This window comes from Nuphar pumila, chromosome 16 (assembly GCF_984573655.1).
Source record: "Nuphar pumila chromosome 16, dmNupPumi1.hap1.1, whole genome shotgun sequence".
Taxonomy (NCBI): domain Eukaryota; kingdom Viridiplantae; phylum Streptophyta; class Magnoliopsida; order Nymphaeales; family Nymphaeaceae; genus Nuphar; species Nuphar pumila.
The window spans coordinates 12263242-12280500 of NC_143264.1; the positions used below are offsets into that span (position 1 = coordinate 12263242).

At 35.6% G+C, this 17259-nt stretch overlaps 1 protein-coding gene across 3 annotated transcripts in view; it reads right to left on the bottom strand.

Moving 5' to 3' along the window:
- The window catches only part of PHYLLO (2-oxoglutarate decarboxylase/hydro-lyase/magnesium ion-binding protein), a 149349-nt gene that overhangs the window by 77125 nt on the left and 54965 nt on the right, over positions 1-17259 (bottom strand). For 2 of the 3 annotated variants that reach the window (XM_089991277.1, XM_089991279.1), the window contains 4 exons: positions 9715-10290; positions 7719-7943; positions 7011-7313; positions 4000-4067 (listed from right to left, as the gene is read on the bottom strand). In XM_089991277.1, coding sequence (XP_089847403.1) covers positions 4000-4067; positions 7011-7313; positions 7719-7943; positions 9715-10290 — 1172 coding nt within the window. The remainder of the gene's footprint in view (positions 1-3999; positions 4068-7010; positions 7314-7718; positions 7944-9714; positions 10291-17259) is intronic. The other variant, XM_089991278.1, reaches the window with a different exon arrangement.

Genomic DNA, 17259 nt, shown 5'->3' on the forward strand with positions numbered 1-17259 from the left:
GCACCAGTAATTTCTAAAGGAGGATTTGTTTACTATGTTATTTTTGTCGATGATTTCTCCCGACATACGTGGATGTACTTTCTCAAACATAAGTCTGAAGTATTTTCATACTTTCAAACTTTTCATAATATGGTTAAAAACAAGTTTCAAAATGATATTACTATTTTTCGCACAGATTCAGGGGGAGAGTTTTTATCCACAGATTTTCAAAATTATCTTAAATTGCATGGCATCACACATCAAAGATCTTGTCCTTATACACCTCAACAAAATGGACTGGCAGAACGAAAACATCGCCATATTATAGAAACCACTAGAACTTTATTAATAGCAAATCAAGTCCCTAAAGACTTTTGGGCAGAAGCTGCCTTAACTGCCACCTATCTCATTAACAGGATGCCATCTTCTTCGTTACAAAATATCACTCCCATTGAAAAACTTATGAACATTTCTCCAGACTACTCTAGATTAAGAATATTTGGGTGCAAATGTTTCATATTTACTGACAAAAATGATAAACTTTCCCCTCGTGCGATTCCCTGTGCCTTTTTAGGATATGCTGAAAACCAGAAAGGTTATAGATGTTTTGACTTCAAAAATAATAAACTATATGTGTCTAGAAATGTTTCCTTTCTTGAAAAGGAGAGCTTCTTTGATTTTAGAAAATTAAAAGACGCCACTGAGTACTCCTTTTTGCTAGATCTAACATCAACATCGGATGAATATGACCTTGATTGTAACTTTGATGATGATCACAGAATTATTGATCTTAATGTTGAAAATGAAGAAGTTCATAGAGATACTAGTATTCAATATTCCAGGCGACAAGAGTCTAATACTCCATGTGCACTTGAGAAATATTCTAACATTCCAACTAGACAATCATCCCGAATCTCGAGGCCTCCAGAAAAGTTTGTATCATACGAGTCTTTCTCACCCACATATAGGGCAGTTATTGCATTTATTCACTCATATGAAGAACCATCCACATATTTTCAAGCAAAAAATGATATCAAATGGATAGAAGCCATGAAAGCTGAATTAGATGCACTTGAAAAGGCTTCTACATGGAATATTCAAGATCTTCCTCCAGGGAAGAAAACTATAGGATGTCGATGGGTTTATAAAATTAAAACCAAGAGTGATGGTACTCTTGAAAGATATAAAGCCCGTTTAGTAGCCAAAGGTTATGCCCAAGAATATGGGATTGATTATGAAGAAACCTTTGCTCCGGTGACTCGTATGACTACTGTCCGAACCTTAATTGCCTTAGCTTCTATCAAAAAATGGTCTATTTTTCAAATGGATGTCAAAAATGCTTTTTTAAATGGAAAGCTAGTTGAAGAAGTATATATGGAACCCCCTCCTGGTCTAAGTATTCCTAAGGGTAAAGTCCTTCGCTTAGAAAAAGCTCTTTATGGACTTAAACAAGCACCAAAAGCTTGGTATGATAGGTTTAGTCGTGTTATGATTGATATTGGTTTTCAATTCTGTTTAACTGACACTGCTTTGTTTATTAAGAATTCTGATGCAGGGATCATTGTGCTTCTTCTCTATGTGGATGATATGATCATCACCGGAAGCGATAAACAGGGAGTTGCAACAATCAAAACATTTCTTAAATCTCATTTTGAAATGACTGATTTGGGCTTGTTGAGATATTTTTTAGGCATTGAAGTTGCTTATTCTCCTAGAGGATATTTATTATCTCAGACTAAATTTGCTTTTGATATTGTTTTCAGGTCTGGTATTACTGATGATAAGAAAGTTGACACTCCAGAAGTTGTTAATGTTAAAATGAAGATTGATGATGGAGAACTTCTTGCAGACCCTACTCCTTACAGACAGCTTGTCGGGGCACTTTCCTATCTATCCATTACCAGACCAGATATAGCACATGCTGTTCATACAGCAAGTCAATTTCAACATGCTCCTACTTCTGTTCATATGGGAGCAGTCATGCGTATTATCAGATACATCAAGTCCTCTCTTTCACGAGGACTTTTCTTATCTTCCTCCTCTTCTCTTGATTTAATTGCATATACTGATGTTGATTGGGGAGGTGATCCCAATAACAGACACTCAACCACTGGCTTTTGTGTCTTTTTAGGGGAATCATTAATCTCGTGGAGGTGTAAAAAGCAGCAGAAGGTATCTCTCTCATCCACCGAAGCTGAATACAGAGCCATGGCAACCACGACCATGGAAGTAGTTTGGCTCCGACGACTGCTTGCTGACATGGGAGTTGAAGCAACAAAGGCTACACAAATGTGTTGTGACAACAAAAGTGCGATCTACATTGCTAGTAACAGAACATTCCACGAACGCACCAAACACATCGAAATGGATTGTCACTACGTCAGAGAGGAATATCTACACGGGATAATTGATTTGCCATATGTCACTTCAGAATATCAGTTAGCAGACTTCTTTACAAAGCCTCTCGCTGCTCCCCGATTTCACTTTCTCTTAGACAAACTTTCGCTCATTGTACCGTAAGTTTGAGGGGGAGTGTTAAAATGTAAAACTGTACATATATGTATATATAATAATATTATATTATTATATATATATATAAATACATTTTTAATTTCTTTCTTTTCTGTATTTTTTTCCTTTATTTTTATTTTTTGTTTTTATGTCATCTAGTTCAGTTTGAACTAGAATGACTGTTGCTAGTCAAGTCTTGTCCAGACTTGACTAGCAATAGAGCTGTTGGACTGACACAGTCCAACAGCTCTTAATAGAGCTGTTGGACTGACACATTCCAACAGCTCTAAATAGAGCTGTTGGACTGTGCCCAACAGCTCTATTGAGTCCTCTTTCAGCTGTGTATATAAAGGGGTGCAGCCCCTCTTGTATTTTACTCCAATGCTTCTTAAGCAATTGGTTTTTCATATCAATAAAGAATACATTTTTTATTTTTATTTTGTTTCCAGTTATACCCTTTTTAAGGGTTATGCTTTAGTGTCATTCTTGACACTTGCTCTTGTTAATCAAAGCTCGTGTTTCGAAGATCCCCATTTCATTTCAATATAGATTTATAACATTATCATCATGATATGCCCGGTTCAGACAAGTTGGGAGCACATATTTGGGTCTTCAACTTAGAATGAAAAGTATGCTGATGGGTAGTGAAAGACAGATAATTCTGGAATTCGAACCTACTGATTTCCAAGAAAAAATCCCATGACTTGAGAGGTGTGCTATATCTTACAACAAATATCATCCAAGACTTGCTCATTTCAAATAGTTTCCTCCAAGTTCAAGGTTGCCTATATTGAACCTTAAGTCTTTCTGGATGGTGTAGATCACCAAAGTTTGAACTATACTAAAGGATTTATAGGTAGATGTAGAAAGAAATAATTTTGTTAAACTCAAATGGGAAAAGATGCAAGGTTTAATGTTAACTGTTTTACTTGTCAAACTGACAAACTCATATGGGAGGAAAAACACCTTTTGTTCTCCACAACCACAGATTATACTGAACCTGAAGAATCATGCAACTACAAATTGTTTTGGTATATAGGATACCACGCAGTCGCAGATCATCATGGAACATTTGATAGGCATATCACAAAATTATTGTGGTACATGAGGAACCATCCAGTCACAAAATAACTGCAGTCATCAGGGAAACGCTAAATTGACCAGTGCTTAATAGGACAAAATATATCTCATAAATGAGTTGCTCTCAAACAGTCAAAAGGTAAAAGCGAAAAGAAAAAGACAAGCGCTTTCTTCCTGGAACAGATATAATATATAGTTGAAGATTATTGGATATGTACCAAAAACTAGTAATGATTTTATATATCACTATAGGAAATGGGGAAATGAAAGGCATTAAAATAGTACAAAAACATGACACAAGAAAAATCATCTGCTGTTTATCTAGATTATAATTATGTCATGTCAGCATACACAAATGTACATATGAGCATGTATGTGGCAGTGGCACAAGAGAGAGAGAGAGAGAGGTTCTTGAATCAATTATACAACCTTTCATTTAGAATCGCCAACCCATTTGTATCATGAAGAAAGGACACATCCCCAATGACCACTAGCACCTGGATAAGATGTTGGAAGAAATTGATGAGTAAGAGAACTCTGCATCCAAAAAGCATAAACTATCCTATACATTTGAAAATGCCAAATTTAGTTTTTTTTTAATAGTTTTTATACTTGTAATACCAACTCCATGATATTAAAATATGCAGCAGTTAAAAATATAATGTAGAAATCATGTGATGCTCTCAAACACCAAAACCAAGATATACAAGCCATCGTTAAGTGTGTTTTAGAGCAATAACATGGTCCAAAACTGATAGAGACAAAAGCAAAAAGTACAAACTATCTTGTACACTTGAAAATGGAAAAAGTTCAATCCCTTCCTTCAGCGGAACAATTCCATTTTTGTTAGTTTGGACCACCTAGTTCCTGGAAAATCCACTTAATGGTGGCTTGAATGTGTTCGGTTTTGGAGTTGCAGAGAACCTCGTCTTTTCTATATTATATTTTTAAGTGCTGGTAGTATTAATATCATGGGGTTGGTATTAGAAGCACTAAAACTATTTAAAATTGACTCTAGCCTGTTAACTATACCATTTGGAATACAAGAATTTCAAATTATCACTGTAAGATGGAAAATATAAGTTTGAGAAAAGAAAAAACCAATTATCGGAGTATCACAGTGAAAGATATTTTAACCTCAAAATTGTTGTACAGAAGTTGAGAGGAAAAATAAAACATTAATTCAGTGTTTCATTCAATCAGACATTTAAATGACCATATGTTCCGACTCAGACCTATACCACAATTTACATACTTATTGAGTGACATGGTCAGATGCATGTTGATTCATGCTTGATTACCCAAAGTATTTTAGAGAGAAGCTATTTATAAAACAATATACATTTTAAATAGGGTTATGTGTAAAGCCGTTGTCTTTATACTTTATGAGTTATGGACTGGAAGAAAACCCGACCTTAGCCATCTTTAAGGATAGGGTCCAGTAACACATATAAAGGTAATGGATCGAGCAAAAGATAAACTTGATAGCAAATCCATAAGATGCACCTTTATTGGATATCCCAAAAGAACCAAAGGTTACAGATTATATCATCCTAGTAAGGATCTAATTGAAAGTAGAGACATTGTGTTCTTGGAAGATCAAAACATAGAACTTGTAATTCTCGAGATAATCGGTGATGTTCTTTTTTATCTCATCTATGATTCTGATGATTCTCAAGAACAGTTAGGTAACGATGATCCAACTGTTAGTAATCAAGAACAGTTAGATAACCTTGAACCGATTGTTAGTGATCTATCTTCTTCGCATCAGACTCATGTTAGTCAAAGGTCAAGAGCTCCTTCTTTATATCTTGATGACAATTATGTCTATTTGTCGAAGAAACTGGTATTCAATATACATTGATGACATGATAGATAACTTATCATATAATGAGGCAATAAACTCGCATGAAGCAACAAACTGGGTAAAAGCCATGGACAAAGAAATTGAGTTCATTGAGAAAAACTAAGTCTAAGAATTGAATGATTTACCTGAAAAAAGAAAAGCAATTGGTTGTAAATGGATATTAAAGAAAAAATTCAAAGCCGATGGTAGAATAGATAAATGTAAAGCTAGATTGGTAGCTAAAAAATTTTCTCATAAAAAAGGAATAGATTATGTTGATACGTATTCTCTCGTTGCAAAATTTGCCTCAATAAAGATAATCTTGTCCATTGTAGCTCACTATAATTTAGATTTACATTAAATGGATGTTAAGATCGCATTCCTAAATGGTGAGCTTAAGAAAACTATTTTTATGGAACAGCCTGAAAGCTATACTGTTAACGGCCAAGATGATAAAGTGTATAGGTTGAAAAACTCCTTATACATACTCAAGCAATCGCCACGTCAGTGGTATTTAAAATTTTATAAGGCAATTACTTCATTGGGATAGATTTGACCATAGCAAACCCTAGTTGTCATTGTCTACAGGCTCATAATATGCCAAAGTTAGGTTTAAACAACCTTATGTTCCATCTTAGGACAACCCTAGAATTATTCTGCTGAAAGAAGGGATAGGCTTTGGATGGCTAAATCTATGGACTTTAAGCAAGATTTTAAGGAAGTGAACTATCAGACAAGATGCTTTCTAGGCATAAGAATTCCATCCCCAGTGGATGCAGTTCATATTGGTGGCAAAAATGCAATAGATGGCAGGGTGAGTATTAAGTGAGCATCCTTATACAGATGATCAGAAGAGCACCTAATCATTTCTCAATGCAAAAAATGACATTTAGTATGAGGAGGCTATCATTAAAATTTCAAAATAAATTGATGTGAAGAATTCTCGCTTGAACCATGATTAAAAGCATACTTTATAACTAAGACTGTGAGCATGTCATGTCGATGGAGATGAACATTGGTAGAGAATGCATTAGCACAGGTGGTATGACAATAGAATATTGTAATATTAATGAGTACATACTACAACGATAATATAAAAATGAAATATCAATAATTTTCATAAACTGTAAGTTAAAAGTCAACAATGCAGGAATATTGCAATACCATCTTAAAAGTATATGCTCAATTTCTATATTATTTTGATCGGATAATCTAACTTAAAGGTATAGCATAATATTACTCTCTCTCTCTCTCTCTCTCTCTCTCTCTCTCTCTCTCTCTCTCTCTCTCTCTCTCTATATATATATATATATATATATATATATATATATATACACATCTGTGTGTGTGTGTGAATTATAGTCTTTCATAGAAATTTATGTTTACAATTTTATGAAACAAAGAAGAAGATAAATAGACTACCTCATCCCCTATAGAATTTGATATTATCTTTTCTTGGTTCTATTGAAAGCCTGCATTATGACATCTAGTTGAACTACTACATGTAAGTAATACTTGAGCAATGAGCAATTATCTGCTAAAACTGAACTGTATCTTTAATTTATTCAAAGCATGCAGAACTTTGAAGACATACTCGCTTCTTGCTGCCTACTGCAAAGCCAATAGCTGTGCTAACCAACCCGTCAATGCCACTTGCACCCCTGTTCCCTGCAACCCTTAAGCCAATGCTTGGAACTCCTAAGTTAGAGATCTTAGATGCATTGTGAACATCAGATTGTAACCAAGCATATGCATAATTGTCCAGATCTCGTATTATCATGCTATTTCCAAGAAACATAGCGGCATCACGAGATAGACCTTCAGAAACTACTTGTGCCACAAAAGGTTCAGTCAGTTGCTCCTGTGCATGTATTTTAAATGCCATCTCCCGTTCAACCTGAAAAAGAAGTTTTTCTGGGCATTAAATTAGTATATTTTAATAGCAATGACATTTTTCACTGGATTTATCAAGAGAACATTCCATAACCAATCGTAGCATCTCTGGAAATAACCAGAACAACTTTCAATGTAACATATAACAGCAGAAATGGAACAAATCATTCAGGTCTACAAACTGAAGGTCATAAAAATTTTGTTAATTGCAGAATAATTCAAACGGTTCCAAGATTGCATGATACAAGAAACCTATATTCTTCTGCTCCTAAAAGCATGATAAGGTAATTGACCATGTAGTGTGAATAGGAAAATTAGACATTGTAAAAGAAAATCCATTAAGCTGCAGTAAGAATCTCCACTAATTCCTGTAATGCAGTATGGAAGATAAATATGGAAGAGCTAATACCATTGCATTCAGAGTCTGCAACCTAGTGCACCAATTGCTTCTTGCACTCGAATGCACAAATTTAATTAATACAGCAGCAAATTCAACAATTGTGCACTGGATACGGTGAGTAACAACATGAGAAGGATCGTGACGATATGGATGATTCTCAACCATGATATACGATTGAGGGCTGCATGTCTCCAACATTCTTGCAATCCTTTTGCTAGTTAGCCTGCTACCTATCTGTAAGTTAAAAAGAAACAATACAGTTAAAGGCCTATCAGAAGTGAAGCGAAGTCATTCATCATGTTTCCTCTACTGCACTTGTTATTAAAGTCAAAACCTCGTAACAACTTGATTTACACATGAAAAATGGAGGATGGAACTCTAAAATAAATGTAGCCAGCATGATGCACTCACTGATGGCACTAAGCAGTCAAAATCTAGATGAATTAGCATAGTGTTGAACCCTCCAGCAGTGATGACAAGCTAACCAAAAATTAATAGTAATGCTCGATAGTAGACAGATTCATCTTTCAATAGTTTGTCACTTCCTAAAATTCCACCGTGGATATGGTTTCATCTTTCAACAGTTTGTCACTTTTTGTGTTTGTGATCAAGAAAAGAGCATGTTCAAGGAAATAGCAGTATTGCAGTGATTCCTTCAAACTTTTCAACATTTAACCAACTAAAAGGCCAAGAAAACATGAAAATCGGATGACAAGCCAAAATATTATAATAATACCAAAGAAGCCACAATTTTTCACTTTGAAAAGTTGAAACTTTCCTTAATAAGATACCAGAGGAGGGAAATGGCGTAATCAAGTAAAAGGCAACAATGACATGGACATGAAAACGCATATGAATTCAAAGTTTCAAACATAGTCCCTATATTCAACTAAAGACCCATTTTCAGGAGAAATGGCACATCCTAAAAGCTTAATGCAACGTTGCACTCACGTTATTTGCAATGTCCCAGAGTGGCGCATTTAACCATTCTTAGACTGATTATAAACTGTTAATTATACCATTTTGAACACATGAATTTCACATTTATCACTATAAAATGGAAAATATAAGGTCGGGAAAAGAAAAACAATAAACTCTACCCAGGACAAGGGTGTCATATGTGCCACAGCTGAAAAACCACTTTGGGAGTATTCCAATGAAAGATATTTTAACCTCAAAATTGATGTAATAGTGGAAGTAAAGACGACAAATAAAACACTAATTCAGTGTCTCATTCAATCAGACATTTAAATGACCATATGTTCCCTCTGAGACTGTATCATGATTGACCTACTTCATGAGTCTGTTCTGGGCTATAGCAGACCCTAGTTGTCATTGCTACAGGTTCAGAATATACCAGAGTGAGGTTTAAACAACCTTATATTCCATCTTGAATACACATGATAACATATTCCTGAAAAGCTTAAGTTTATGCCAATAATGATCACTTTTTTTCTCTTTTACATTTGTCTTATGACTTAACAACAGGGAGTTGATACATCAGTTCATGTCAAATATTTTATGGACATGGCATGTTACTGTTGTCTCCAATCTTGTAAAAGGACCAGCAAGCATACATTTTGTGTAACAACAACAACAACAGCAACAACTACGCCTTCATCCCAAAATGCATACATTTTGTGTAATCCATAAAAATTCATTTGTGGAACCTTTTTTCCATGGTATGCTTCATAAGGTTGTAACATGTTTCACTGAGAAATGCATGCATAGTGGAACCCAAATTTGTTGCTTCAGTGCATCAAAGGCATAATTTATCATAGGTATTGATACTGCAACTGAACAACAGATTCTGAACCAGTGAACAACTCCATGAAGTTGCAAACTTTGTCCCTCAGAAGCAAGACAACAAGCCACACAATAAAATCTCACTAGTTTAATATGATGTGTCCCTAAAGATATCCTGCATTCTATGAGCAAAGCTGCAAGATGCAATTCCCCAATAGCAAATCATGCCAAGGGCCCAAGACAAGCTGTGGAAACAAACCTGCACAACCACATCAGGCTTTATCCATGCCCTTACAGATTCTGCTAGCAGAGCATGATCTAAATGGTCAATGAACATAAAATTCTTTTCAGAATCTTCAATATCTGTCAATACTTTCCGTTGTCGCAAACCTGATAAAATATCAGGTACCACTGGCCAACATAGGTGTTTACAAAGTAAAAGTGCTGCCCAGATATCACCTTCAGAATGAATTCCACCAATCACTAAAAGCCCACGATCTGCCCGTTGAATTAGGTTCAAAACCTCTTTCAGTTGCCCTGAAACATCGCCTATATCATTGAATACAGAAGAATGTTCAATACTAATGTACTTGGTAAAAGGGTCAGCCGTGGAAGTCCACAAATCTAATCCCATTAGACAACTTGAATCCCATTTTTGGGGAGTATCATGTAATGGTTCTCGAAAGGGACAGTTAATGTGTACAGGACCAGAAGGTGAAGCAGTTGCATGGTGAACTGCTGAATCTATGGTTGTCAATACCATCTTTGCTGGAATATGATCATCTGGAGGAGGAAGACTGAAGAAATATCTCACAAATGAACCAAAATGGTTGACCTGAAATGAATACATGGAAAAGCATGAGTGCTTCCCTCACACTAGTTCATCTAAAACGTGAAAGATAAGCACTGCAGTAAGCAAAACAAGAAAATATTTTATACATACAGGCTTTTTGAAGGAGATAAAAATAATACAAGAAGACATGGAAATACAAAGCATGAAGAAAAATAAATATACACAGATACTGCTCTAACCTGAGAAGGGGTAACTTAAGGACCTGTTTGGGTGCAAATCCAGAAATCTAATTTTCTGGTTTTATATTTATACAGATTTTTAGAAAACTCGATCTTTTCAATTCTGAAAATTTAGTGTTTGGATGTACTTCAAAAATCTGGAAGAATTATCCAGCTTCTAGTTTTTGCATGTTTGGTTGGTTTTCTCAGCTTAGGTTTAATGGCTGTAACACAGAAGAAACTTAGAAACATACTGTAACATAGAAGAAACCTAGAATCATACTTCATAATATTGCAGGACTCCAGCCATGCAATCTGTTCTATCTTTTTGTTTGAGCTGGGTATAATCAGGTAGTTGAGAATTTAAGCACAAAAAAAAAAAGAAAAAAGACAACGATAAAACCAATAGTCAAAACAAACGCAGAATAATTTCTATATTAGCTTGTGAGATGGCAATTGGCATCTCCTTTAGGCTTTTCATCAAACAGGTAACAGACAACTTCCCATGCTCCATATATCTTTTTGTAACATTCAAAGAAATTATTTATGTTAAATTTAGTTTATCTGTTCCTTTCAACCGAGTTAGAGATAAATAAATCCTAAAACTAATTTTGGAAGAGGAAGGACCACACTCATCGACCAGCATCTATCTCGGCATTCTTTGGCACATTGTCATTGCCGCATACCTTGTTTTCCGACTGCCATCCATTCTCTGGCAAGACTTCCGGTTTCCCTACAGAAGAGAGAGAGAGAGAGAGAGAGAGAGAGAGAGAGAGGTATATCAGGAAGGAGGCACAACTAAGGTACAGGGCACAGTTGCACAGAGGGTCATGCCTGCATTTTGAGAAAAAAAAATGGAAAATTTTCATGTTTCCACAAATTCAGGTAGCAGTTGGATTTTCTTTTTTCAGGGTTTTTAAACAAATCCGATTTTTATTTATCCTGTTTTGCTAGCCAAACACCAAGAGATAAAATTTCTATATTTTGATTTTTCTAATATCCCATTTATCTGGATAACTGGGTCTAACCAAACAGGCCCTAAAGGAGACTATACTGGTTAGATTATTTAGTGGATCACAAGGGAACATATAAAACAATAATATTAAATAAAATGCAAAAGATATAAATGCCCTTAATTAATAGCAGCATATATAAAAAGAAAGATCAAAATTGCACATTGCAAGAACTAAAAGTTACTACCTACAAGAAAATATACTTTATCCACTATATACACAATATAGATCATAAGCTATGTCACAGGGATTGGGCCAACAGGCTGCCGCACCCGCATCGACGATACGCGACTTGGGTGTGGGTGCAGGTGCAGCACCCGGTGCAGTCAAGCCGACCTTGGGTGCGGTCAACACACCCAAGGTCATAATTTGTGAAAATCTCTATAAAAAGAGATTTTGTGTATAAACACAATGTCAGAACCACGAAGTGTGTACAAGGGCACAAAGGAGAACTCTAACAAGTGCACAAAGGCATGGATACACATGCACAAGGGCATAAAAAAATATCAACTTTAATAAAATGAGTCCCAAAAGTGGCTTTACAAAAAGAATGAAGAAGCCTAAGGGGGTCACCCCTATTTATACCATATTGGAGCAATGGGGGGGGGGGGGGCTCTAATACATATGTTGGAGCCCCTCCAACGGTTAGAAAAGTAACCATTGGATGCTCCAACCTATGTGTTGGAGGCCCCCCACGTGACATCTCATTAAATGAGAGGAAAAGAACAAAAAAAAAAGAGAAATACAAAAAGAAAATAAAAAAGCAAATACAACATATTCTCAAATGAGAATATGCGTAAAATATGTGAATTTACATAAATACCCTTATTGGGTTATATATATATATATATATATATATCTTTCTATATATACATGAATATATATAAAAGAGACATAATATTTTAACACCCCGCCCCCTCAAACTTAGGGTGACACAACCGAAAGTTTGCCAAGAAGAAAGTTAAATTTTGGAGAACACAGCACCTTAGTGAAGAAGTCTGTCAGTTGATATTCTGATGTAACGTAAGGAAGGTCAATGGTTCTTATTAAATATTCTTCACGAACATAATGGCAGTCCATCTCGATATGCTTCGTGCGCTCATAAAATGTGTGATTTTTGGCAATGTAGATTACACTTTTATTATCACAACATAATTTTGTGGGCCCTTGAACTTGAATATTCATATCTTCCAACAAGCTACGAATCCAAACAATCTCCATGGTAGTAGATGTCATGGCTCTATACTCGGCTTCGGTGGATGAAAGCGATAATTTTTTTTGCTTCTTGCATCTCCAAGAGATTAATGATTCACCTAAAAAAATACAAAAACCAATGGTGAAGTGACGGTTATTTGGGTCGCATCCCCAATCAAAGACAGTATAAGCAATTAAACTAAATTCAGACGTAGAAGATAGAAATACTCTCTTGTTTACTATACCCTTTATGTATCTGATGATGCGAAGGATGGCACTCATATGGACTGTAGTAGGTGCATATTGAAATTGACTAGCAACATGTATTGCATGAGAAATATCAAGTCTGGTAATGCTAAGATACATTAGAGATCCAACCAATTACCGATAAGGTGTGGGATCTTTTAAGAGAATCCCATCATCAATCTTCATCTTTGAACTTACTATTTCAGAAGTTTGGCAGACCTTGTCATCTGTGATTTCTGATCTGTCAAGAATCTCACAAGCAAGTTTAGTTTGAAACAGAAAATAGCCTCTGTGAGAATAGGCAACCTTAATTCCCAAAAAATATGTCAGAAATCCTAAGTCTGACATTTCAAATCTTGAAGTTAAGATAGATCTAATGCTCTTGATTCCTTTGACATCATCACTTGTTATTAACATATCATCAACATATAACAGCAATATAACAATCCCTGCATTAGATTTCTTAACAAATAATGCAGTATCAGTATAGCATGAAGTGAAACCATTTTCAGTCATTACATTGTTAAACCTATCGTGTCAAGCCTTAGGAGCTTGTTTCAAGCCATAAAGAGCTTTACAAAGACGAAGAACTTTATTTTTAGGAATTTTCATACCAGGTGGAGCATCCATGTAGACTTGTTCATTAAAATCACCATTTAGAAAGGCATTTTTGACATCCATTTGGTAAATATTTCATTTTTTAATGAAAGCAATGGTGATGAGGCATCTGACAGTAACCATGCAAGCTACTAGAGCAAATGTCTCTTCATAATCAATCCTGTATTTTTTACTATACCCTTTAGCTACAAGACAAGTTTTATACCTCTCAAGAGATCCATCACTCTTGGTTTTGACTTTGAACACCCATCGACATCCTATAGGTTTCTTTCCACTGGGAAGCGTTTGAAATTCCCAAGTGTTGGCTTTTCTAAGCGCTTTAAGTTCACTTTCCATGGTTTCTCTTCATTCAATACATCATTTGGCATTTTCAAAAGAAATTTGTTCAAAATATGAGTGAACGGCACTTAAGCAAGTCCGATATTTAGGAGAGAGAATCAAAAGACATGAATCTAGAAGGAGTTCGTCTAGTTCTCTCGGTTCTTCTAAGGTTTGAATCATGTGAGGAGATAGATTCGCTAGGTTCACTATATTGCTCAATAGCACTTCTAAAAGTGCGTCTATCTCTATGAGTATAAGTGATAGGGTCTCTAGTTATATTTTTTTCTTGAGAGGCAGTAGGGTTAGAGTTATTGTTGATTTCGACTGCTTCATTGTCACTATTATAGGTTGATTCATCATCACTAGAGATATCATCATCTTTAGATAAAAGATCAAAGAGAAATGAATAGTTGGCATTATTTAAATGAGATTTGTTTTTTTCAAAACCACAATCATTTTCCAAAAAAGTTACGTTCCTTGAGACATATAACTTATCATTTTTAGTATCATAACATTGAAACCATTTTTGGGTTTCGGAGTAGCCAAGAAAGGCACAAGGAATGGCTTTAGGTGAGAGTTTATCACTCTTATCTGTAAGGACAAAGCACTTACAACCAAAAACTTTCAATCTATTATAATCGGGTTCTTTTTCATATAGAGATTCAAAATGAGAGATTTTATCTAAATTTTTGGATGGGAGACGATTAATAAGATAAACTAAATCAATAGCCGCTTTAGCCCAAAAAAAAATTTAAATACTTTGGGAAATAAGAAGTGTTCTAGTGGTTTCAATAATATGCCTATGCTTCCTTTCGGCTAACCTATTTTGTTGTGGGGTCTTAGGACACGATCTTTGATGGATAATATCATAGTCTTCAAGATATTTCTTAAATTCATTGGAAAGATATTCGCCTCCGGAATCGGTTCTAAATACCTTTAAATTACTATTAAATTGATTTTTAATTATCATATGATATTATTTAAAACATGAAAATACTTCATGCTTATGTTTAAGGAAATATATCCAACAATATCGAGAAAAATCATCCACAAAAATCACATAATAGGCAAAGCCTCCCTTACATATGACAGGTGTTGGTTCCTAAACATCCGAATGAACAATTTCAAAAGGTTTTGTGGTAAACATAGATCTTTGTTCAAAAGACATACTTCTCATTTTTCCAAGAATACAATCATTACAAGAGAAAGTACTTTTACAAAGGTTTTTAATAAAATGCAAATAGGATAACTTGGTGATGTTGGGATGACCAAGTCTTTTGTGCCAAACATTTATGTCTTTATGTTGGGACACATTACAAAAAGGGGTTTTAGGGATTTGAAGAGAATCCACATAGTACAAGTCTCCCTTTCCTAGAGTCTTCCCCAATCAACTTCCCGGACCAATGATCTTGTATTAAACATTTATTAGATGAAAATTGAATGTCACATCCAAGGTCCGAGAGTTGAGAGACGGAAAGTAAGTTCAAATTCAATTTAGGTATAAATCTAATTTTGATAATAAAGAAATTTTGAGTTTCAAAGATTTCAATCCCCTTAATTTCAAGAGAAGTGTCATCCGCGGTTGAAACAAAAGATGGTGACAAACTTTTAGAATATTCGGAAAGAGAAGAAATGTTTGGAGACATATGAAATGAAGCACCCGAGTCTAAAAGCCAAGAAATTTTACCTGGAGGGGAAGGAGTAGATACGGCGGCACCGGAAATGGCTCCCTTAAGAAGAGGTTTAAGAGCTTCTGTAATTTGATTCAAAGAGAGAGCTTCATTTGTGGAAGTAGATGCACCTTCTTCTTTTTGAGGTTGGGATGTGGTAGCCATAGTCAATAATTTCTTCCATTTGTGACAAACCGGTTTGATGTGTCCTGGTTCCTTGCAAAAGTGACACACAATTTTGCTATAGTCACTTCTACCGCCTTGTCCTCCATTGGATCCTTGATTTTGATTTTTAAAATGTGGAGGCGTATATGTACTTAAGTTGTTTCCAGGCCTAGAAACTGCATTCACCCTCATCATATTCTTCTTCATTTGTGGGCATTACAAGAACACTTGGACTTTGCTTGCTAAATCCCATCCGAGTTTTCTCTCCACTTAATTTTGTAATGACGTCTTCTAGAGAAAGAGAGGTGAAGGAGGATAGAAGAGAAAGATCTAATTTGCTCGAACTCGAGCCTTAGCCCATTCAAAAAATTAAAAAATTGATCTTCTTCTAATTACTTATGACGAAGCTCTATGGCCTCTCTACTCCACTTTGGTTCAAGCATAGAGAGCTCATCCCAAACGGAAGAGAGTTCGGCAAAATACTCCCTTATAGTCATTTCCCATTGGAGAAGAGTTAACGCCCTCTTTTGGAGATAATACCTATGGGACAAGTCCCTAGAGGTGTACATCTTTTCAAGATACTCCCATGCTTGAGATGCCTTTTTGAACTTTATAATATTGGCATTGATTCTCGTCTCACCGGAGGAGAAAATCCATGACAAGATTTTGAAATTCTTCATTTCTCACTCATGTTTTTTGCTATATTCTTCAAGAGTCTTGGTTCGTTCATCTCCCTCAAGAATTTTTATTTCCCCTCTTTAGACCAAAGTGATTTTAAGCTCCGGTTCTGGAATCAAGCCTTGAACTTAACCCCAAAGCCCTTTTCCTTTAATGTGAGCTTTCATATTTCCGGCCCACACGTGATAGTTGGAGTCATTTAACTTGAAACCAAAATGGGAGTCTTTTTCACCCATTAGAGAGATAAGATGAAAGAAAAGAATATGTACCACAATAAGATTTTAAATCTTACTTGTAGTAATCTTCTAAAATATTGGATGAAGAAGAGTCTTCACGCCAATTTCCAAAAAGATGAAGGCATGCTTTTCGAGGTACTCAATACTTGTGAAGAACCGCACTGATTTCTTTCTCCAAGTGACCTTGTTCCGATACCATGTGAAAATCTATGTCACACGGACTCGGCTCTAAGGTCGCCGCACCCGCGTCGACACGCACCGACACGGGTGCGGACACGGGTGCGGCTCGGACTCGATCAACCCGACCCTGGGTGTGGTCAACGCACCCAGGGTCATTTTGGTCCATTTTTTGGAAAAAAAAAATTTTTGAATTTTTTTTTTTTAATTTTCTGGGCTACAGCTGTAAGGAAAAAAACCCATCACAACTAAAAAACCTGTACACTTTCAAGTTTTAAGTACAGAATGGGCACAACTCAAGTTTTTGTGGTTTTTTCCTGTATGAAGAAAGTGAATTATTACAGTGTATGAAGAAAGTGCCCAAAAGTGAATTATTCCTGTATGAAGAAAGTGTACAGAATGCCTTCACAACTCATCACCTGTCCCCTAATGGGCACAACTTTGACCGAGTCTTACATTCCTTTGGTCTCCAGCA